This window comes from Gekko japonicus, unplaced genomic scaffold (genome assembly GCF_001447785.1).
Source record: "Gekko japonicus isolate JY-2015 unplaced genomic scaffold, Gekko_japonicus_V1.1 scaffold4817, whole genome shotgun sequence".
In the NCBI taxonomy this organism is placed as follows: domain Eukaryota; kingdom Metazoa; phylum Chordata; class Lepidosauria; order Squamata; family Gekkonidae; genus Gekko; species Gekko japonicus.
In genome coordinates this window covers 36,522-59,030 of record NW_015170415.1, presented here as the reverse complement: position 1 = coordinate 59,030, position 22,509 = coordinate 36,522, and the positions used below count along the sequence as shown (strand labels likewise).

The 22,509-nt window shown below is 50.0% G+C and overlaps 1 protein-coding gene across 1 annotated transcript in view; it reads left to right on the top strand.

Annotated features, from left to right (window-relative positions):
• The first annotated feature begins 557 nt into the window (after nt 1–557).
• LOC107116391 (UPF0598 protein C8orf82 homolog) overlaps nt 558–22,509 on the top strand; it is a 26,426-nt gene continuing 4,474 nt past the window's right edge. The window contains exons 1-2 of the mRNA XM_015418292.1: nt 558–791; nt 16,386–16,434. Of these exons, the coding sequence (XP_015273778.1) occupies nt 651–791; nt 16,386–16,434 (190 nt within the window). The 5' untranslated portion in view covers nt 558–650. The remainder of the gene's footprint in view (nt 792–16,385; nt 16,435–22,509) is intronic.

Sequence of the window (22,509 nt, the reverse complement as noted above, 5' to 3'; positions counted from 1 at the left end):
TCCTGCCACCCAAGGGTCTCTCAAGACCATGCATAGGTTGTTGTTCAGTCGCACAGTCGAGTCCGACTCTTCGCGACCCCATGGATAGGAGCCGGCTGCAAATCTCTCTCTAACTTGAACTTTTTAAGCAGGCAAGAAAACAACCTGAAGCAGAAAGCTGAGCATCAGTTCCCACCCCAGTGCCTGGAAAAGTCTCACCCGCCTCGTGGCTGCCTGTGAAAGCCCCACAAGAGCAAACTGAACAATTACTGATAAAGGCAGCAGCAACCAGAACTGGAGGCAGGAAGCACACAAGTCCTGAAATGGAGAGAAAGTGTTGCAACCCCTTGGGAACAGGAATGGGAGTATTGAGAGGGACGGACAGGGCAAGAAAGAGGCATCCGATGGGGGCGGGGCCGACCTGGCCGGAAGACCTGTTTTGCACTCAGTGTGTGCTGCGGGGAGGGGCCACTATGCAAGGAAAGTAGCTTGAATGTATTTGGTGCATCTCTATCCCCCTCCCCTCCGCAACGGAACCTTTCTTGGCGGGCTCAGGGGCCGGGGGGGAGTTGGTCCGTCGCTGCACCGGTCCCCCATAGAGCCTCCCGTTGCTGTAGGCCTCGAACCCAATACGGCTCCGCTCGCTCGTGTCGCCCAAGGCCCAGACCGGGATGCGGCTGCTGAGAGGCGGGCTCGGCTTCCTGCTGCGGCCGGGGCTGTGCCGTGGGCCCGACCGGCCCCTCTACCAGCAGGGCCAGAGCCCCTCGCCCCGCACCCGCGAGTACTTCTACTATGTCGACCACCAGGGCCAGGTACGGAGGGGAGGGAGGGAGCTGCAAAAAACATGGTCGGTGCGCAGTAGTGTTTAGCCGAGGATATGGGGATTAAAATCCCCCACGCGAAACTCCCTGGATCGCCCTGGGCCAGTCGCGCTCTGAGTCTGGCCTGCCTCACGGGATTGTTGTGAGGATGAAAGGCGACTTCAGCTCTTCGTAAGCAGGCCCTATAAAAATGGATGGAACCACGAATGAAGTCGAAAGTCAGAGCTGTTAAAGAAACTGACCAGCTTTGACTTCTTGGTTTTGCACATTGAAATCAGCGCTTGCCTTTGAGGTTCTGGCTGAACAGGCACCCGGATTCTTTTGATCAAATGTTTTTGCAAAGGTTGCCAAGTCTGGGTTGGGTGAAGATTTGGAGGTAGAGCCTGGGGAGGGGGAAGGACTTCAGCAGAGTATAATAAATAAAAAAAATAACTAAAATAACGCCCCTGAGTCCACCCTTCAAAGCAGCCATTTCCTTCAGGGGAAATGAGCTCTGTAGTCAGTTGTCATTCTGGGAGATCTCCAGGCCTTGTCTGGAGATTAGATAAACCCAGAAAACACTGTGCTGAAATAATAAACACAATATTCACACGGACTTATAGCTAAATATATTTGCTTATTATACACAACATCAACTCTAGTGTATTGTAAACACTTTCAAACTACAACATCGCATTTCAAACACTTTCAAACTAAGTTATATAACATGAAGAGTCCAACTGTCTTCTTCCTGATGGAGGATAAATACCAATGTACAGTTATTTGTACCGAACAATGCAGCAACCTATTGTACATTTCCCAAGTGATGATCCACTTGTTTCTTGCACCTTGTCTGCACAACAGTAGTTTGTTTTTTGGGGTTATCAAGCAAGAAGTGATGTAGAAATATTAATGATATCTCCAGGGTTTTCAAGGAGAAGGCCTGAAAAAGAGTTTCTAGCTTGAAACAGGGAAGCTACTGGGGTCTTGTGACTGGCTTTGATGTATTTGTATACCTCTATGGTATTTTGTAAATACCGTTATATTTCACATTTTCTTGTATACCGCTTTAAAATCTCATATAGAAAGATGTGTGTGTGTATGGCTAATTTGATATAATTGCTTTTTTTCATTTGTGCTTCTTTGTGTTTATGGTTCTATGGAATGGTCACTGGTGTTGTGACCTCTGTACTGGAATAAAAGACTAAAAAGAGAAAAGGCTGTAGAGACAGCCCTTTTTCCTGCTTGCTTCTCTCTCAAAAGACTCCCAGCATTTCTTGCCCATCCTAACTTGCGGAAGCATTCCCGATATATTTTTATATGTGGTTGTAAAAATACTAGGATTACTAGATGACCTCCTTTTAAATGACATGTCTTTTTTGGTGTCTGTCCTCTTTGGGGCTCTTTTTTAAAGACTGATGAAAACGTCTTCCTTTGGGGTTGGAAGGTTAGGAATATTCCTAGTTAGCAGCAGTTATCACAGCTTAAATAGTAGAGGTATTTAAAATGAGACTTGTCATAGTGATCCCTTGTTTGAAATAGTCAGCTTGGAAATATGTCCTGGAAAGTTAAAATGGTTAAAATGTTTCTCCACTGGGGTTTTTTTTAAAGTTAAAATATATTTCTAGTCTGCCTTTGCCTGTACAGCAAAGAATTAATGGACATAAGTCCATTAATTAATTTCAAAGAATTAATGGACATACATCTGACATCAGAAAACACAACATTCAAAAACCAGTGGGGGAATGTTTTAACCTTCCAGGACATTCAGTTGCTGACCTAAAAGTAGCAGTTATCTTACAAAGGAATTTCAAAGTGAGATGAGAAAGAGAGACTGCTGAATTGCAACTGATAACAAAGCTTAAGACAATGCATCCACCTGGATTGAATCGAGACCTAGGTTTCCTTTCTCTTTACCAATGCTGATTTCTCCATGCCTACTACCTCTCTGCATATCTCACCTAATCCAATCACACCTGCTATTGTCTTTTGCCTGCTAATGTCATTTGGCAACTGAAATCACTCTACTTTCCAGTATATAGGACAGATGGACTCACACTCTAGCTGTATCTGAAGAAATGAGCAGTGACTCATGAAAGCTCATACCCTGCCACAAATTTTGTTAGTCTTTAAGGTGCTACTGGACTCTTGCTCTTTTCCACTGCTATGAGATACGTTAAGTCTTCCATGCCAGAGCAGAGATTCGAACCTGAGTCTCCCAGATCCCACTCTGACATTCTATCCACTACACCCCCACAGCCTTTCCCACTCTTTGTTTCATGGCTCAAGTGTTTAAGACGCTGAACTGCAGGCTGTGGAAGGTCGGTAGTTCAGCAGTTCAAGACCCGGGTGCCGCATGACAGAGTGAGCTCCTGTCTCTAGTTCCAGCTCCTGCCAACCTAGCAGTTCGAAAGCAAGAAATTGCAAGTAGATAAATAGGTACCACTTCAGTGGGAAGGTAACAGCGTTCCATGTGCCTTGGTGTTTAGTCATGCCGGCCACATGACCACGGAAACGTCTTCGGACAGCGCTGGCTCTTCGGCTTTGAAACGGAGATGAGCACCGCAACCCTAGAGTCAGATTCGACTGGCTTTCGAGCAAGGGAACCTTTACCTTTACTAATCCCCATGAGCACCTCTTTTCTTCTCCAGTGACCGCCAAGTTTACTCCTTAGCCTTCGGTGGAGGTTCCTTGATTCACAGCTCAATCTCTTAGCTACTCTATCGGCTCTCTAATTAAACTGCGGTCTAGGATCTTTTTTTAATCATCGAAATGATGGAATTCTGGGTTGCATCCTGCGCTTAGAGGGAGCAGATGCTCTCCATTACACACGATCGTGCCTTTTCTGTGCCCATCTCTATGGAGCCACGCTGAATGCGCTTGCCAGTGGTTTGATTTAAAAGGTCAGCCCCTTTGTCTTGTTTCTCAGGAGAGCTGCGAATCTCTGCAAGAGCTCTTTGTTGCCCGGCAGTTCCTTTAGCTGAAGATGAGAGGCTGCTGTAGCCAAAGGGAGGCCAGGGATTACCCACTCCCCCAAGTCAGAGCTTCCTCCTGATGAGCAGACTGCAGGGGTCTTGTTGTAGAAAAAGAGCTGCCGGAGCTCATTAGCATAACTTATTTGCATATGCCACGCCCCCTGACATCACCGGAAGTGACAGAAGGCCACACCCCCTGACATCACCGGAAGTGTGTCAGAAGGCCCGGCTACTTACCCTCCTGCTTCATCCTCATTCCCAAACGGAATGAGGATCGAAGCAGAGGGCGGGGTAAAGAAGGGGGCGGGGCTTCACCACGTGACCGCCCCGCCCCCTAGAGGTTCTCTTCCGGAGCTCCGTACCTGAGAGCTCCCCCCCGACTAGAGCCCTGGCAGACTGTAATGTGGCTCCTGGACAAAGCTGGTGTCTCCTGACGGGTCATCTGGTGTAGCTGAGCAACAGGGAGACGAAGCCTGTCAGGTTCAGCGACAGGGTGTCAGATGCAAAAACACATCCTTCAGAAAGGGGATTTTTTTTCCCTTTAGACAATTGTTTTAGAGCAAGGCAGCCTGCATCTCAATTGCTGCCGAGAAGACAAAACATCTTGTGGCATCTCGGAAACCGACTAATTTATTTCCAGGAGGCCTTCCATCAGCAACCGCTTCCTTCATCAGATGCACTGAGTTAACCGTGAAAGTGTGGGATGCTGCAGAAACCTGTGCTGCTGCAGCAACTGGTTACTCGTGAAAGTGACACGGGTCTCTTTACTAGCAGAAAAGAGCAAGAGTCCAGTAGCGCCTTAAAGTCTAACAAAATTTGTGGCAGCGTTAAGAGCTTTTGTGAGTCACTGCTCACTTCTTCAGATACAGCAGTGACTCACTAAAGCTCCTCCCCCGCCACAAATCTGGTTAGTCTTTCAGGTACTCCGGGACTCTTGCTCTTTTCTACCGCTACAGACAGACTTAACAGGGCTACCAATCTTGATCTCTCTTCATTCATTACTTAGATTCAGGTGGGTAGCCATGTTGGTCTGAAGCAGCAGAACAAAGGAATAAAACCTTATGTTGTCGAAGGCTTTGTTGGTCTTAAAGGTGCCAGTGGACTCAAACTTTGTTCATTCACTGCTGTTCAGCTCAGGCCTAAGATAGTTAGCTCTTGGCTGGGCCAAAGGTTGTGGGTGGTTTCCACTGACTGTTCACAGTCAGTTACAGATTGATAGTTAACTCTTACCACTCTGGGTATGTGTCTTGTATGTTGGTTTACAGCAGAAAAGCTAGATTGAGCAGAAGTCTCACAATACAAGAACTCATGGGCACTCAATGAAATTGCTGAGTAGTCAGGTTAGAACAGATAAAAGGAAGTCCTTCTTCACCCAAAGAGTGATTAACACTGCTACAGGAGGTGGCGGCAGCTACAAGCATGGACAGCTTCAAGTGGGAATTGGATAAACATATGGAGCAGAGGTCCATCAGTGGCTATTAGCCACAAGGGATGGACAGGGGCACAAGGGATGGTCAGGAACTCTCGGGCTGTATTCTTGGGGCTGGGGGGGGGGAGCAACAGTGGGAGGGGCTTCTAGTGTCCTGGCCCCACTTGTTCTTATGTTCTTAGATGTTAGGAGTGAGTGTTGATACATGTAAGAGGAGATCTTAGCTTGAGTGTGTCAGCTCACACAGGTTGTTACTGAGCCTCATTATATGTGGATGCTTCAGGACCTAAATAGCCCCCAGTATGCTCTGACCTGGGTAGCCCAGGCTAGCTAGCCCAATCTTGTAATCTCTTGGAAGCTAAGAGGGGTAGACCCTGGTTAGCTTGGATGGGGGACCCCCAAGGACGTCCAAGGTCACTGAGCAGAGGCAGGCAATGGCAAACCACCTGTGTTTGTCTCTTTCCTTGACCTGGATGGCCCAGACTCGTCAGACCTTGGAAGATAAGCAGGATCAACCCTGGTCAGTGTTTGGATGGGAGACCACCCAGGAAGACCAAGGTCGCTATGCAGAGGCAGGCAATGGCAAACCACTTCTTGCCTTGAATGCCCTAAGAGGTTGCCATAATTATAATCAGGGCTATTTTGGGGCAGGAACGCACAGGAACGGAGTTCCGGCTGGCTCCCAAGTTGGCCACGCCCAGCAGGAACTCATTAGCATAATAGGCCACACCCAATAGCAGGAACTCATTAGGATTGGCTACATTAGGGGTGTGTGGCCTAACATGCAAAGGAGTTCCTGCTACAAAAAAAGGCCCTGGATTTTGACCACAGACAAGGTAAACAGAATAAGAAGGGAAAGGTGGGTGTGGCTGGATGACCACACTTCTGGTGACATGGGGGTGTGGCCTAATGTGCTAATGAGTGGTGCTGTCAGGGTGTGGCCTAATATGCTAATGAGTTTCTGCTGTTGGGTGTGGCCTATAATGCTAATGAGTTCCTGCTGGGCTTTTTCTACAAAAAGAGCCCTGATTATAATAATTACAATAATCAAGAGAGGGAGAGTAAGGGTCTTAATTCGAGGTCTGTATCAGTATCCTTCCCATTCTGAGATAATCTCATATGTTCCAAGTCTTAAGAATTGGGGTGAGGGAGAAAACAAAGTGTCCAGATAAGGTACTTCTGAGGGTTCCCATCATGCCTTGAAGAATGGCATCTTGGCTAAGCAAAGCATTTGTTGTTGTTCAGTCGCACAGCGCTGGCTCTTCGGCTTTGAAACGGAGATGAGCACCGCAACCCTAGAGTCGGATCCGACTGGCTTTTGAGCAAGGGAACCTTTACCTTTAAGAGAAGATGGGGAAGGTCTCTCATAGTTGCACTCTGCTGCTAAGCCTCTGTCAGGGTAAGCACAAGAGGTTCTGCTGGTGGACTGTACTCATAGGTCAAACTGTCTCTGTGGCGATGCCCCAAATCTGCCCCCTCTTCTTGCCCGTGATTTTTTTTTCCTTTCAAGTCACACCTGACTTACAGCAACCCCGTAAGGTTTTCAAGACCTGAGACTTTCAGAGGTGGTTTTGCCCTTGCCTGCCTCTGCATAGCGACCCTGGACTTCCTTGGCGGTCTCCCATCCAACTACTAACCAGGGCCGACCCTACTTAGCTTCCGAGATCCGACGAGATCAAGCTAGCCCGGGCCGTCCAGGTCAGGGCGTGGAATAAATTATTTATTTCCGAAATTTATATTCCACCTTTCTGCCATCACAAGGGCTGCCCGGATGGCCGGCCATTCAAAACGTCCATGATAAAATCACATTTTAAAACCAAAAAGATCAGACTCCCGAACACACACCATTAAAACCATTAAACAAAAAGGTAAAATACATACTAAACATTAAACAGCAATTAAAACATTGGTCAAGGAGATGGAGCTGCGGTGGCTCGAGTGGTTAAGATGCTGAACTGCAGGCTGTGGAAGGTCAGTAGTTCAGCAGTTCGAGAGCCGAGTGTGCCGCATGACGGACTGAGCTCCCGTCTCTAGTTCCAACTCCTGCCAACCTAGCAGTTCGAAAGCAAGAAATTGCAAGTAGATAAAATGGTGCTGGAGAAGACTCTGGAGATTCCCTTGGACTGCAAGAAGATCAAATCAATCAATCCTAAAAGAAATCAACCCTGACTGTTCCCTGGAAGGCCAGATAATGAAACTGAAGCTCAAATACTTTGGCCACCCAATGAGAAGGGAGCACTCACTGGAGGAGACCCTGATGCTGGGAAAGATTGAAGGTCAAAGAAGACGGGGACGGCAAAGGATGAGATGGTTAGACGGTGTCATCGATGCAACGAACATGAAATTGAGCAAACTTCAGAGGACGGCGGAAGACAGAAAGGCCTGGCGGGATCTGGTCCAACCTAGCAGTTCGAAAGCAAGAAATTGCAAGTAGATAAATAGGTACCGCTTTGGTGGGAAGGTAACAGCGTTCCGTGCGCCTTGGTGTTTAGTCATGCCGGCCACATGACCACGGAAACGTCTTCGGACAGCGCTGGCTCTTCGGCTTGGAAACGGAGATGAGCACCGCAACCCTAGAGTCAGACTCGACTGGCTTTCGAGCAAGGGAACCTTTACCTTTACAAGGAGGAAGGATCGTTGAGAGAGCGTTCCAGTGAAACACAAGATTTCTCTAACCACCAGCAGAAGATGGCAATGGAAGGAACAGGCGAGATTCGTCTGTTCCTTCCATTGTCATCTTCTGCCGATGGTTGGAGAAATTCCCTTGGGAGAGATGTCATGACCGAGGAGGTCCTCTCCCAGTTTGCCAACTGCCTAACCTCAGAAGGGGGGGGGGCACTTAACGCAGAGCCTCCGAAGATGACCGTGGTGGTCGGGCAGGTTCATAACGTAGGTAGATTCATGTCGTAATAGATAGATTCATGGAGGAGAGGTCTGTCAATGGCTACTAGCCATAGTGACTGAGGGGAGCCTCCACCTTCAGAGGCACTAATCCTCTGAATCCCAGGGTCAAGATGCCACATCAGGGGAAGGCCTTGGCCTCTGTTCCCTCTGTTTGGTGTAGTGGTTAAGTGTGCGGACTCTAATCTGGGAGAACTGGGTTTGATTCCCCACTCCTCCACTTGCAGCTGCTGGATGACCTTGGGACTCTAATCTGGGAGAACCGGGTTTGATTCCCCACTCCTCCACTTGCACCTGGCTGGATGACCTTGGGCAAGCCGTAGTTCTGATAAGAACTGTTCTTGAAAAAGAGCAGTTTCTGTCAGAGCTCTCTCAGCCCCACCTACCTCACAGGGTGTCTGTTGTGGGGAGGGGAAGGGAAAGGAGTTTGTACGCCGTTCTGAGACACCTTTGGGTAGTGAAGGGCGGGGTATAAATCCAAACTCTTCCTCTTCTTCTTCTTCTTCTTGTCTCTTCAGAGGAACTGGTTGGCCACTGTGTGAGATGGGATGCTGGACTAGATGGACCACTGGTCTGACCCAGCAGGGCTCTTCTTATGTTCTTATCAGGGAAAGGCCGAGGCCTATCTGCCCTGTTGTTGGCCCTCCAGAGGAACTGGTTGGCCCCTGTGTCAGATAGGATGCTGGACTAGATGGACCCTCACTGGTCTGACCCGGCAGGGCTCTTCTTTTGTTCTTATCAGGGAAAGGCCGAGGCCTCTCTGCCCTGTTGTTGGCCCTTCAGAGGAACTGGTTGGCCCCTGTGTGAAACGGGATGCTGGACTAGATGGACCCTCACTGGTCTGATCCAGCAGGTCTCTTCTGAGGTTCTTATCAGGGGAAGGCCTCGGCCTCTGTGCCCTGTTGTTGGCCCTCCAGAGGAACTGGTTGCCCCCTGTGTGAGACGGGATGCTGGACTAGATGGACCCTCACTGGTCTGTTCCAGCAGGTCTCTTCTGAAGTTCTTATCAGGGGAAGGCCTCAGCCTCTATGACCTGTTGTTGGCCATGAAGAGGAACTGATTTGCCACTGTGTGCGACAGGATGCTCAGACTGGATGGACCCATTGGTCTGATCCAGCAGGGTGCTTCTTGTGTTCTAATGAAGGCCCCTGACTCTGGGCCCTGTTGTTGGGCGTTCAGAGGAACTGGTTGGCCCCTGTGTGAGACTTGATGCTGGACTAGATGGACCACTGGCTTGATCCAGCAGGGCTCTGCTTATGTACTTAGGCTGTCCTTCAGGTATGTGGGTCTAAAACCATATAGGGCTTTGAAGACCGGACTGAGTGGTGGGCAGAGGAACCTTGAGGAGAGGTAGAAAAACATCCCATCGTGGTAACATTGACATGGACAATCCGTTCAGCAAGGCCGGTGTGTGTTTCTGCTTCCTCGTTGTAGAGTGGCAGACACTAATCTGGGGAACCGGGTTTGATTCCCCACTCCTCTTCCACATGCAGCCAGCTGGGTGACCTTGGGCTCATCACACTTCTATCAAGGTGTCTGTTGTGGGGAGAGGAAGGGCAGGCAATTGTAAGCCGCTTTGAGACTCCTTCAGGTAGAGAAAAGCAGGGGCTAAAAACCAACTCTTCTTCCTCCTCCTCCTCCTCCTCCTTGCTCCTAGGTACCCAGAGGAAGCCAAATTGAATTCTTTGCAGGGAGGAATTGCCCTGGTTATGGGATCCTTGGTGTGAGGGGTTTTGTAGCCCAACGCTAACACCCACTGCTGGGGAGGATCTAAAACTAGCTGTGTGCGTTGGATCCGCAGAGTGCTCCGACAGCAGTGCCTGGCTCTCCTCCAAGCCCCGGAGGTGTTTTGGCCTCCTTTTAATCCATTAGCGTTAACTGCCGATTCACACACTCGCCTCCGCCACATTAATGGCGTATCGAATTAGTGCTGAATTAATCATTACGGGAGAGATTAAGGGTTGTAATTAGTGTTAAAAGAGGGGTTTGCGGCTGGGCTGGCACTTTTGGCTGATCTGGAAGGCGACAATCGTGGGGAACACAGGAGCAGGCTTTCGGTTGCCTATTCCGGGCAGGCGTCTGCCAGCGGACATCCTGTTAAGAAGCTTCCCCCTTCCGACAAACATGCATCACATCCAACCCCTGCCTCCCAGGTTCATATTGCCTAGAGTTGCCAACTCCAGGTTGCAAAATTCCTGGAGATTTGAGGAGGGTGGGACTTGGGGGAGAAGAGGGACCGCAGCAGGGTATAATGCCGGAGAGTCCACCCTCCAAAGCAGCCGTTTTTTCCAGGGGAACTGATCTCTGTCATCTGGAGAGCAGGTGTAATCCCAGAAGGCCTCCAACCCCTAAAGGTAAAGGTTTCCCTAGCTCGAAAGCCAGTTGAATCTGACTCCAGCGTTGCGGCGCTCATCTTCGTTTCCAAGCCGAAGAGCCAGTGCTGTCCGAAGACTTCTCCGTGGTCATGTGGCCGGCATGACTAGACGCTGAGGCGCACGGAACGCCGTTCCCTTCCCACCAAAGCGGTCCCTATTTATCTACTTGCACTTTCTTGCTTTCGAACTGCTTGGTTGGCAGGAGCTGGGGCCAGAGACGGGAGCTTACTCCGTCATGCGGCACTCAGGTCTTGAACTGCTGAACTACCGTCCTTCCAGCTTGCAGTTCAGCGTCCTAACCACTTGAGCCACCACAGCTCCTTCTCCAACCCCTACCTGGAGGTAATACAAAAAAAAAGGAAAAACCCTCCGTATAATTAAACCTCCAAAGACTTAAAGTTCTGTTCACAAAGCAGCTCTACAAGTTTAGTTCCAGCTGACGGGGTGAACCAGTGTTGTAGCACCTCGTTTCACCAATGCTTTATCCAAAATGGAACCGCAACAGCCATTTGGAAGAACACAGTGACATGAAATATTTTATTATGCAGTAATGTTGGTTCTTGTTAAGGTGCCGGAGCACTCTACGGAACAGAACTTCAAGCCTTCAGGAACAGAGGACTCTCCTCACCTGAAGTACCATTGGTGTATGGAGCGGACGTTTGAATCTGCCATTTCCATCTGAATCCTTTGTTCTGTGATTCATGAACTTGGATCTTTCCCTGTTTGCACAATTTATTTATATGAATTTCAAGATTTGCATCAAGATGGTTTTGTATGTTATTGCTGATCATGTAAATAATTTGTAAGCATTATATTTAGTGTGTTTGAGAATTTTTGGAGGTTTAATTATGTTTAGCCTGGGAAAGAGAAGGCTTAGAGGGGGCATGATTGCAGTCTTCAAGTATCTGAAGGGCTGCCATGTAGAAGATGGAGCGGATCTATTCTCTCTTGCTCCGGATTGCAAGGCTAGGTCTAATGGGTGGAAATGACAAAGGAGTCGATACGGGCTAAATATCAGGAGAAACTTCCTGACTGTAAGAGTGGTTGAGCAGTGGAACAGTCCGCTTCGGGAGGTGGTGGATGCTCCTTGGCTGGGCGTTTTCAGGGGGGGGCTGGACGGCCCTCTTTGGGGTTCGGGTCTCTTGTAGGGCTATTATCTTTCGGCTCTGCTCCTGCAGGGTGCAGGGGGTTGGACTAGATGACCTGCAAGGTCCCTTCCAACTCTTAACATTCTATGATTCTATGATATGGAGGATTTCCCCCTTTTTTTCTTTTGTATTCACTTTGTCCGTGTATCTCACTTTTTTGCTACCTGTAGGTTGGCAACCCTCATTTCTCCATCCTCGTTGGCCCTTCCCCTTGGCCCAGCATTTCACGTTTATTCCCGATATCTTTCTAACATCATATACGGTGGCTATAGATGGGCTTTCTCCAGAGCACGTTTTGATGCCCTACCCTCCAATTTGTTACAAGGAAGATTCCTGCGTTGGCCTACTTCCCAAAGATGTTGCCCTTGTACAAATCTTGAAATAGAGTCGGTCTCACATATTCTGTTGCATTGTGATTTTTATGCTAATTTTCCCATTGTTGTCCAAATTTAAACCCTTGGATGCCCAGCTGAAATTTGCGGAATTAAGGATTTTAACTTTTCTGCTGGAAGACCGGAAAGAGAGGATCTCTTTAGCCATGGCAAAATTTTGCTTCCTGGCTCTTAAAAAGAGGAAGCTGGGTATCCTAGATATACTGTGTTGCTCCCGCATTTGTTTTAATGTTCTTTTATAGATCCATTTGAATTTTATGTCGGTATTTACTATGTAACTTATATTGTTATTCTTCTTGGGTATGTTTTAAATTGACTGGTCGCTTGACTGTATTAATAAACTTGACTTGACGTTTATCAGCCAGTGTACTCGAGCCCTGGACAAAAAAGATGGCGGTCAGCAGGATCCTTTTACAAGGAGGGTGCGGCAATAGCTGTACTGTCTTGGGGGGGGGGCGTCTCTCTGTCCCTGACCCTGTGTCATCTGCCTGCATTTCTGTAAAACTGTGAACCCCCAGATGCCTCCAGACATGGATTTGCACAAACGTTGGCAGTTGATCTCCAGCTGGCAGAGATCTGCTCCCCTGGAGGAAATGGCTGCTTTGGAGGGTGGGTTCCGTGGCCTGGTACCCTGCTGAGGTCCTTCCCCTCCCCAAACCCCACCCTCCCTAGGTTCTGTCCCCCCCCCAAAAAAATCTCCAGGTACTTCCCAACCCAGACCGGGCAACCCCGCTGAGCCAGAGGAAGCCCCGCGAAGGCCCTCCCTGGCCCCAGGCAGGCATGGGTGGGGAGAGGCAGGGAGGAAGCAACTTACCCTCCCTCTTCTCCTGCCTCCTCCTGGCTGAATGAGGGCTGGAAGCAGGGCGGCCGGAAGCAGGGGGCGGGGCTTCGTCATGTGCCCTGCCCCCCGTACCTCACCCGGGGGAACTGCGATCCCCCGCGATCCCCCCCAAAATGAACTCTGGTGGTGGTTAAGTGCGCGGACTCTAATCTGGGAGAACCAGGTTTGATTCCCCACTCCTCCACTTGCACCTGGCTGGATGACCTTGGGCAAGCTGTAGTTCTGTCAGAGCTGTTCTTGAAAAAGAGCAGTTTCTGTCAAGAGCTCTCTCAGCCCCACCTGCCTCACAGGCAATGTTCCCTCTAAGCTGTCTTGTGAGCAAAAACCCTACTTTGTGAGCTACTGGCATTAAAGTTGTGAGTGAACGATTTGGCTACTGCATAAATTAGTTTGCTCTGGAACCATCCTTCCTGAGCTAAGACCAAAATGTATGAGCCAAAGGCTAAAAACCTGTGAGCTAGCTCACACTAACTCAGCTTAGAGGGAACACTGCTCACAGGGTGTCTGTCTGCTGTGGGAAGGGGAAGGGGAAGGAGTTTGTAAGCCGCTCTGAGACTCCTTCGGGTAGTGAAGGGCCATGGGGTATAAAGCCAATCTCCTCCTCCTCCTCCTCCTCTTCTTCTTCTTCTTCATTCCACATTGTCTTGCCCTTCAAACCCGGCCTGTTAGCAAGAGTGTCCTGCTTTTCGTACAGGTCAGCTGCTGGTATTCAAAGCCCACTTGCCTAGCAACCCCTGGTCGTTGCCCCCCCCCCCGGTCTCATGACAAGGAAATAGGTGCCGCGGGGGGGGGCTCTCTTTGCTGGGGGAGGAAGGACTTCCAGTCTGCTCGGGGTCCTGTCTTGCTGAGGACTTGGCACGAGAGCAACGGTGGCGGAATCCCCAAACAGCCTTCCCAGAGCAGAGGGGCTTTGGCTGACGCACACACACACACACAGTGCTGTAACACGGCCAGGGAAGGCAGCTGCTGTTTAGAGCTAACCTGTTTGCAGATCCATCTGTCCCACTTTATACCCTCCCTGACGCAGGTTGTCATTAGCCTGAAGCTAGATTACTTTCTGGTTTCTTGTTTGTTTTTAAAAAGAAACATCAGAACATCAGAGGAGCCCTGCTGGATCAGACCAGTAGACCATCTAGTCCAGCATCTTGTCTCACTCAGTGGCCAAGCAGTTCCTCTGGAGGCCCAACAACAGGGCAGAGAGGCCAAGGCCTTCCCGTGATGAGAACATCAGAGGAGCCCTGATGGATCAGACCAGTGAGGGTCCATCCAGTCCAGCATCCTGTCTGACACAGGGGCCAGCCAGTTCCTCTGGAGGCCCAACAACAGGGCATGGAGGCCGAGGCCTTCATAAGAACGTCAGAAGAGCCCAGCTCGGTCAGACCAGGGAGGGTCCCTCTAGTCCAGCCTCCCGTCTCACACAGTGGCCAGCCAGTTCCTCTGGAGGCCCAACAACAGGGCAGAGAGGCCAAGGCCTTTCCTTGATAAGAACATCAGAAGAGCCCTGCTGGGTCAGACCAGTGAGAGTCCATCTAGTCCAGCATCCCATCTCACATGGTGGCCAACTAGTTCCTCTGGAGGGCCAAGAACAGGGCACAGAGGCCGAGGCCTCCCCTGATAAGAACATCAGAAGAGCCCTGCTGGGCCAGACCAGTGGCCCATCTGGTCCAGCATCTTATCTTACACAGAGACCAACAACAGGGCATAGAGGCCGAGGCCTTCCCCTGAGAAGAACATCAGAGGAGCCCTGCTGGGTCAGACCAGTGAGGGTCCATCTAGTCCAGCATCCCATCCCACACAGTGGCCAACCAGTTCCTCCGGAGGGCCAACAACGCAGCCTTCCCTGATGTTGCCTCCTGGCTGTGGGATTCAGAGGATTATTGCCTCCCAGTGCGGAGGTTCCCCTTCATCGCCATGGCTAGTTTAAAGATGTTGGCCAATTCCTCTGTCCTCAAGACATTTCATCCCCGGTCCCAGCTGTAAGGCTCTGGTTACTTGACGATGAAAAAGCACTCTGCAGGTTCTCAGAGGTGCTCTTTTTTTGTTTCCTTACGTGGCATCAAAAACCAGCTCCATGGCTCAGCCACAATATGAAGTCATTCTAATTTCCCCTTTACGCCAAGAAATCCTGGCAGACTTCAATACAATCCACTCCTAAGACTTTCCTAAGACATTTCCCGGTGCTTTGAAATCAGAAGCTCCTATTTCTACAAAGAAGGACCTTGAGTGCTGTAGAGTGCAGAAAGAGACTTAAGGAACAGAGGAGCCATGAAGTTGGAGAACTTGGACAACTGTGTTATGTGAAAGATATTACGGGGTATGAATTAGATAAAGCACCTGAATTAATTTTGTTAGACCTTTGGAGAAATATGAAAAATCCACAGATATATAGAGAGTTACTCTCTATGTTACTGTTAGCAGCAAAGATTATTGTGGCGGCAAGTTGGAAAGATCCTTCCCCTATCCCAATCACTAGATGGTACACTAAAATTTGGGAACTACTAGCAATGGACAAGATTGCAGACTCTATACGGTCATTTGAAGGCACCAATACAACTACTAATACTTTGATCAAATGGCTCCCTTTTACGGAGTACATTATTGGTAACTCCCCCCAAATGTTACCTAATAAACAAAATACTTATGGAGATATTATTACCTTCATCTAAAGGGTTAAAGAGTCATATGCAAGTGTAGTCTGTGTATTGTTTTAGCTGTCACTTTACCTTTCTGTACTTCTGAGATGTTTGGAAATTGTTGTTTGTTAAGTATTGACTTTTATGATTGTGTTTGATCTTTTTTGTTTGGAAATTAAAACTAATAAAAATAATTTAAATTAAAAAAAAAGTTGGAGGACTGGAGTGGAGAACGGGTTTCACGTGACGTGGATCTGGGCAGGTGGCTCCTACAGCGCGATCTGAACCTTGCTTAGACTAACCCACGGAGTTCAGTCCCTTCTTGTAAATTTGCTGAGGGTGGCTGTCGAAGTGGGCAAGATGGAGCTGCGTGTCCTGACCAGCCACCCAGCCCAACTTGCGAACAGGATTGTATCTACCACAGCAGTGCTGAACTTGCTTTTGAGAGTTCTGTGATGCTGAACAAAGCATATTTTTTCTCGGGGGGGGGGGTTATCAGGATACGCAGCAACTCCATCGGGCACCTGTTTGGGAAAGTGGTAGAAGCTGCGTCGATCTCCTCAAATGCACAGCCATCTTTTAAATGTTAAATTTGGGCTGTAAATGTTGATGGGTATGTTTCTTTGCTGTTACACGCTGCTTCGGGAATGGCTGCCATGGCAAGGCAGCGTGTAAAGATTCTACGCTAAAGGGGGTGTGTGTGAACCAGGGCTGGTTGTCTTTGGCTGCTCTTGAACAGTGGAGCTTGGAGTTGTAGAACCGCATCCATGCAGCTCTCCTGTACGCCTCTCCCCTCCCCTTTTGACGTTTTGTTTCTTTCTCCAGCACCGGAGAAGGACCACCCACTCACTCCCTGTTTCTCTCTCTTCCTTCCCCCCGGCCTTCTCCTTCTTCCTTCCCCACCCTTTGCAGCTGTTCCTGGATGACACCAAGGTCAAGAACTTCATCACCTGCTTCAAAGGTAATGTCTTCAAGGCGCCCCATACCAGTCTCTGTGCTCTATTGGGCCTCCAGAGGAACTGGTTGGCCCCTGTGTGAGAGGGGATGCTGGACTAGATGGATGACTGGTCTGACCCAGCAGGTCTCTTCTGATGTTCTTCTCAGGGGAAGGCCTCGGCCTCTATGGCCTGTTTCTGGCCCTCTAGAGGAACTGGCTGGCCATTGTGTGAGACGGGATGCTGGACTAGACAGACACTCACTGGTCTGACCCGGCAGGGCTCTGCTTATGTTCTTCTCAGGGGAAGGCCTCGGCCTGTGTGCCCTGTTGTTGTCCCTCCAGAGGAACTGGTTGGCCGCTGTGTGAGACAGGATGCTGGACTAGACAGACAGTCACTGGTCTGATCCAGCAGGGCCCTTCTGATGTTCCTATCGGGAAGGCCTCGGCCTCTCTGCCCTGTTCTTGGCCCTCCAGAGGAACTTCTTGGCCACTGTTTGGGACAGGGTGCTGGACTAGATGGACCCTCACTGGTCTGATCCAACAGGGCTCTTCTGAGGTTCTTCTCATGGGAAGGCCTCGGCCTCTATGGCCTGTTTCTGGCCCTCCAGAGGAACTGGTTTGCCACTGTGGGAGGCAGGAGGCTGGACCAAATGGACCCTCACTGGTCTTGATCCAGCAGGGCTGAAGGCTTCTGCCTCTGTGCCGTATTGTTGCCCCTCCAGAATAAGTGGTTGGCCACTGTGTGAGACAGCACACTGGACTAGATGGACCACTGGTCTGATCTCGATGTTTCTATGTTTCTGTGCCCCTGTGGAAAGAAAGGCCCAAGCCAAAAAACAATTTCTAAGAAGACCATTCCTAGCATTAAATGAAGGAAAAGCCTAGATTTATACCCCACCCTTCACTACCCGAAGAAGTCTCTGAGCAGCTTACAATCTCCTTTCCCTTCCCCTCCCCACAACAGACACCCTGGAAGGTAGGTGTCATTCTCCTTAGTCAGATAACTGTTTATTGATGGGTCCAATACTAAAGAACACGTGTACAGCTTGTGTCAGGAATGGCCGTCAGTACTACGGCCTCTGACTTACAGTAAAATTAAACGTCCCACTGTAAGTATGAGCCAATGGATATATCTCGCGCGCATGTAAATATGAGCCAATGGATATATCTCGCGCGCACGGCCAAAGCAAGTGGGCAAAGCAAAAAAAGCCGTTAACTTTCCCAGCCAAGTAAACTGCAGCTGGAACATCTACAAGGTCAAGCATAAGATAGCACACAGTTGATGAGCCAGGGAGAGCTGAGAAGGAGGGTACCCCTCCACATTCCAGATCTATGACAGGGCTACCTGACAGTAGGGGGGGGGGGCTGAGAGAGCTCTTTCGAGGACTGCCCTTGAGAGAACAGCTCTGAAGGAACCTTTGACTGGCCCAAGGTCACACCAGCAGCTGCATGTGGAGGTGGGGAATCACACTCGGTTCTCCCAGATTAGAGTCCACACTCCTAACCACTACACCAAACTGGCGCTCAAGACTAGATGGTTGGCCTCTGCGTGAGACAGGATGCTGGACTACATGGACCACTGGTCTGATCCAGCAGGGCACTTCTCATGTTCTTAACTTTGGCCCAGGTCTCTTCTTCCTGGGAAGCAACTTTTTCCTTGCAGGTTATGCAAGGTTAGCCAGGCACTCCTGAGCAGTTGGGAGGCTGCTGAGCCCTCGAGTGTTGTGTAAATGAACCCCCCCCCCCAACCTCTGGTGAGAATTTGAGGATATGCCGCTAAGCTATAGCATGATCCCGAAAATCCCCTCTTTGGCATTCTTATCTCCTTCTGCAACTGCACTCATCCCCTCCCGTGCGCCGGTATTAAGACCTGCGGCCGTAATCTTTAATCAGGGCATTAAAATCCAGGCCGGCTCCCCATCAGGCGTGGCTCCCGTCAAGTCATTAAAGCAGCAGTGTTTTCGGGTGAACACAGAGCGCATAAAAATGGCTACTCTGAAGGGCTTAGCAGGGAGCCGGGGGGGGGGGGCAGCCGGGCAGCCGCAGGTAAGGCAGGAAGGTCTCCCGCTAGCCCTCTTCTTTTCCCCTAAGCAAAGGCAACAGTGGACTCTAGATGGTAACCAGTGTTCCCTCTAAGCTGAGTTAGTGTGAGCTAGATCACAGTTTTTTAGCCTCCGGCTCACACATTTCTGTCTTCGCTCAGGGAGGATGGGGCTCCAGAGCAAGCTAATTGATGCAGGAGCCAAATTGCTCGCGCACAACTTTAATGCCAGTCGCTCACAAAGTGGAATCAGTGCTCACAGGACTCCACAGCTTAGAGGGAGCACTGATGGTAAGCCAATTGGGGGGAGGCATTTTCGAGAACCTTCCTTATGAGGAAAGGCTGATGAATGTGGGGCTTTGTGGGGCTTTTCAGTTCAGAAAACAAGAAGAGGAAGAGATTTGGTTTATACCCCGCCCTTCACTACCCAAAGGAGTCTCAGAGCGGCTGACAAACTCCTGTCCTTTTTCAAGAACAGCTCTGGCAGAACTACGGCTTGCCCAAGGTCATCCAGCCAGGTGCAAGTGGAGGAGTGGGGAATCAAACCCGGTTCTCCCAAATTAGAGTCTGCGCACTTAACCACTACAACAAGCTGGCTATTTAGTATAGGGCAGCTTCATGTGTGTGTTCATGCGTGGGGCTGGACTCCGTTTTCAGCTTGAGCACTGTTTGAAAACCACCTTGCTGCAGTATGGGACAAGTCCTGCTAGCATCGACAGGCTCCTGAGTTGATTTCATGCTTGTGTTAACAGCGTGTTCTTAACAGAGGGATCGTTTCATGCTTCAGAGTTCTTTAAGGTCAGGAGCAGCCCTTGAGATTGTCTATTCTGGCTCCGAGCGTCTCTCACGCAGCTTGGAAAGTTCTGCCAATCAGTGGTGTGTCAGTCTCTGGACCGTCTGCATGTCGCCCGCTTGCTGACGTGCACCTGCCTCCTCCCTGGGAGTCACCCGCAAGCCGCATGCGCCGACGGCCCGTCCAAACGGCACTGCAGAGGGATGCTGTCATTGCGTCCCATCCATGCTGTGAAGGGAGGGTGCCGCGTACCACCTCCATCCCTCTTGAATCTGGATGTGTCCTGTGACAGCCCGGGCCTGATGCCAGGAAGGGAGAATGACACAAGCCGTTTGTCTAGCTCAGAACCACTGAGAAGGGTCTTCGGTCAAGATGTGCTCTGGGCGAGTCCAGGAGAGCCCCTGTCCCCTGTCTTAAATCTCACGCGTCAACTTCCTCTCCTTAAAACGAAAATGGGAAGTGCAGTTAAGTAGTGTTTACGTGATAAGTAGTGTTAAGCAGTGTTCCCTCTAAGCTGAGTTAGTGTGAGCTAGCTCACAGTTTTTTAGCCTCTGGCTCACAGATTTTTGTCTTTACTCAGGAAGGACGGCTCCAGCGCAAACTAATTTATGCTTCTCTCAGCCCCACCTGCCTCACCGGGTGTCTGTTGTGGGGAGGGGAAGGGAAAGGAGTTTGTAAGCCGCTCTGAGACACCTCTGGGTAGTGAAGGACGGGGTATAAATCCAATCTTCCCCCTTCTTCTTCTAACTGGCAGACATTATTCTTGTCTCCTGCCACCTTCTGCTTCAAAGATGATCTGGGTGCCAGAATTTCATTTCCAGTTTGCACAACCTTCCCTGGAGGTTTTACCTGGTTACCTGACCTTATAGACTTGGCAGCAACCTTTAGCCAACAGTACCCTTTCCCTTCTCCCTTATTTCCCCGCTTTCTCCTCTAAGACCATCCCAGACTCTGCACTGCTCCCGGCAGAAGCAAACCTGATGCCTGGAGCATCTTAATTTCCCCTTCCCAATTACACCGCTGCAGCTGTGCTATTAATAACTTGAGTTTATGACTCGTACACCGGCTCGTGCCTTTGCAGACTTGTAAATACCTTCCGGGGGTGGGGGGGAGTGCATCTGTGGGCCCCAGTTGCCAGGCCCTGGTACCAGAAGGAGTAAATCAAGACAGTGTGCCGTGGAAGCTGAAAACAGCATGGCTCAAAAGAAAGGATGCTGGACTGGATGGACCATTGGTCTGATCTGGCAGGGCTCTGCATATGTTCTTATGGAGGCCTCAGCCTCTCTGCCCTGTTGCTGGACCTCCAGAGGAACTGGTTGGCCCCTGTGTGAGACAGGATGATGGACTGGATGGACCCTCACTGGTCTGACCCAGCAGGGCTGATGTTCTTATGACAGCCTCAGACCCTGTTTTTAGACCTCCAGAGGAACGGGCTGGCCACTGTGTGAGACGTGATGATAAAACAGATTGAACACTGGTCTGGACTAGATAGACCACTGGTGTGATCCAGCAGGGCTCTTCTTAGGTTCTTATCAGGGGAAGGCCTCGGCCTCTCTGCCCTGTTGTTGGCCCTCCAGAGGAACTGGTTGGCCCCTGTGTGAGAGAGGATGCTGGACTGGATGGACCCTCCCTGGTCTGACCCAGCAGGGCTCTTCTGGTGTCCTTATCAGGGGAAGGCCTCGGCCTCTCTGCCCTGTTGTTGGCCCTCCAGAGGAACTGGTTGGCCCCTGTGTGAGACAGGATGATGGACTGGATGGACCCTCACTGGTCTGACCCAGCAGGGCTGATGTTCTTATGACAGCCTCAGACCCTGTTTTTAGACCTCCAGAGGAACGGGCTGGCCACTGTGTGAGACGTGATGATAAAACAGATTGAACACTGGTCTGGACTAGATGGACCACTGGTGTGATCCAGCAGGGCTCTTCTTATGGTCCTATGAAGGCCTCGGCCTCTGTGCCCTGTTGCTGGACCTCCAGAGGAACTGGTTGGCCACTCTGTGAGACAGGATGCTGGACTACCTTTGTACCCAGCCTTTGAACCCACCATTGTACCCAACCTAAAACATGGGAGCCGCTCTTCAGTCTTTCTCCTTACCATTATTTTTGTACCAACTTACCCCCCCCCTCACATAAATATATCCCACATTTTCTCAAGATGAGTGGCTGTGTTAGTCTGTCTGTAGCAATAGACTACTCTAAAGCCTTTGGTTGTGTGGATCACAACAAACTATGGCAAGTCCTTAAAGAGATGGGACCACCTCACATAAGAACATAAGAGAAGCCAATGTTGGATCAGGCCAATGGCTCATCTAGTCCAACACTCTGTCACACAGTGGCCAAAAATACCAGGTGCCATCAGGAGGTCCAGCAGTGGGGCCAGGACACCTGTTGCCCCCCCCCCGGCAGTGGGGCCAGGACACTAGAAGCCCTCCCACTGTTGCCCCCCCCAGCACCAAGAATACGGAGCATCATTTGCCCCAGCCTGAGAGTTCCTATCTCTATCTTGTGGCTAATACCCCCTAATGGACCTCTGCTCCATATAAGAACATAAGAGAAGCCAGTGTTGGATCAGGCCAATGGCCCATCCAGTCCAACACTCTGTGTCACACAGTGGCCAAAAATACCAGGTGCCATCAGGAGGTCCTGCAGTGGGGCCAGGACACTAGGAGCCTTCCCAATGTTGCCCCCACCCCCCAAGGACCAAGAATACACAGCATCCCTTGCTCCAGCCTGAGTGTTCCTACCTATACCTTGTGGCTAATAACCACATATGGACCTCTGCTCCATATAAGAACATAAGAGAAGCCAATGTTGGATCAGGCAAAATGGCCCATCCAGTCCAACACTCTGCGTCACACAGTGGCCAAAAACACCAGGGGTCATCAGGATGTCCAGAAGTGGGGCCAGGAGGACACTAGGAGCCCTCCCACTGTTGCCCCCCCCCCCATGCACCAAGAAGACAGAGCATCACTTGCCCCAGACTGAGAGTTCCTATCTATACCTTGTGGCTAATAGACACTGATGGACTTCTGCTCCATATGTTTATCCAATTCCCTCTTGAGAAATGTCTCTTGAGAAACCTGTATAAGGGTCAAGAAGCAAAAGTTAGAACCAGATATGGAACAACTGATTGGTTTAGCATAGTAAAAGGAGTACGACAAGGATGTATATTGTCCCCTTGCTTATTTAATTTATATGCAGAGTACATCATGTGAAATGCTGGCCTGGATGAATCACAAGCGGGAATTAAGATTGCTGGGGAAAAG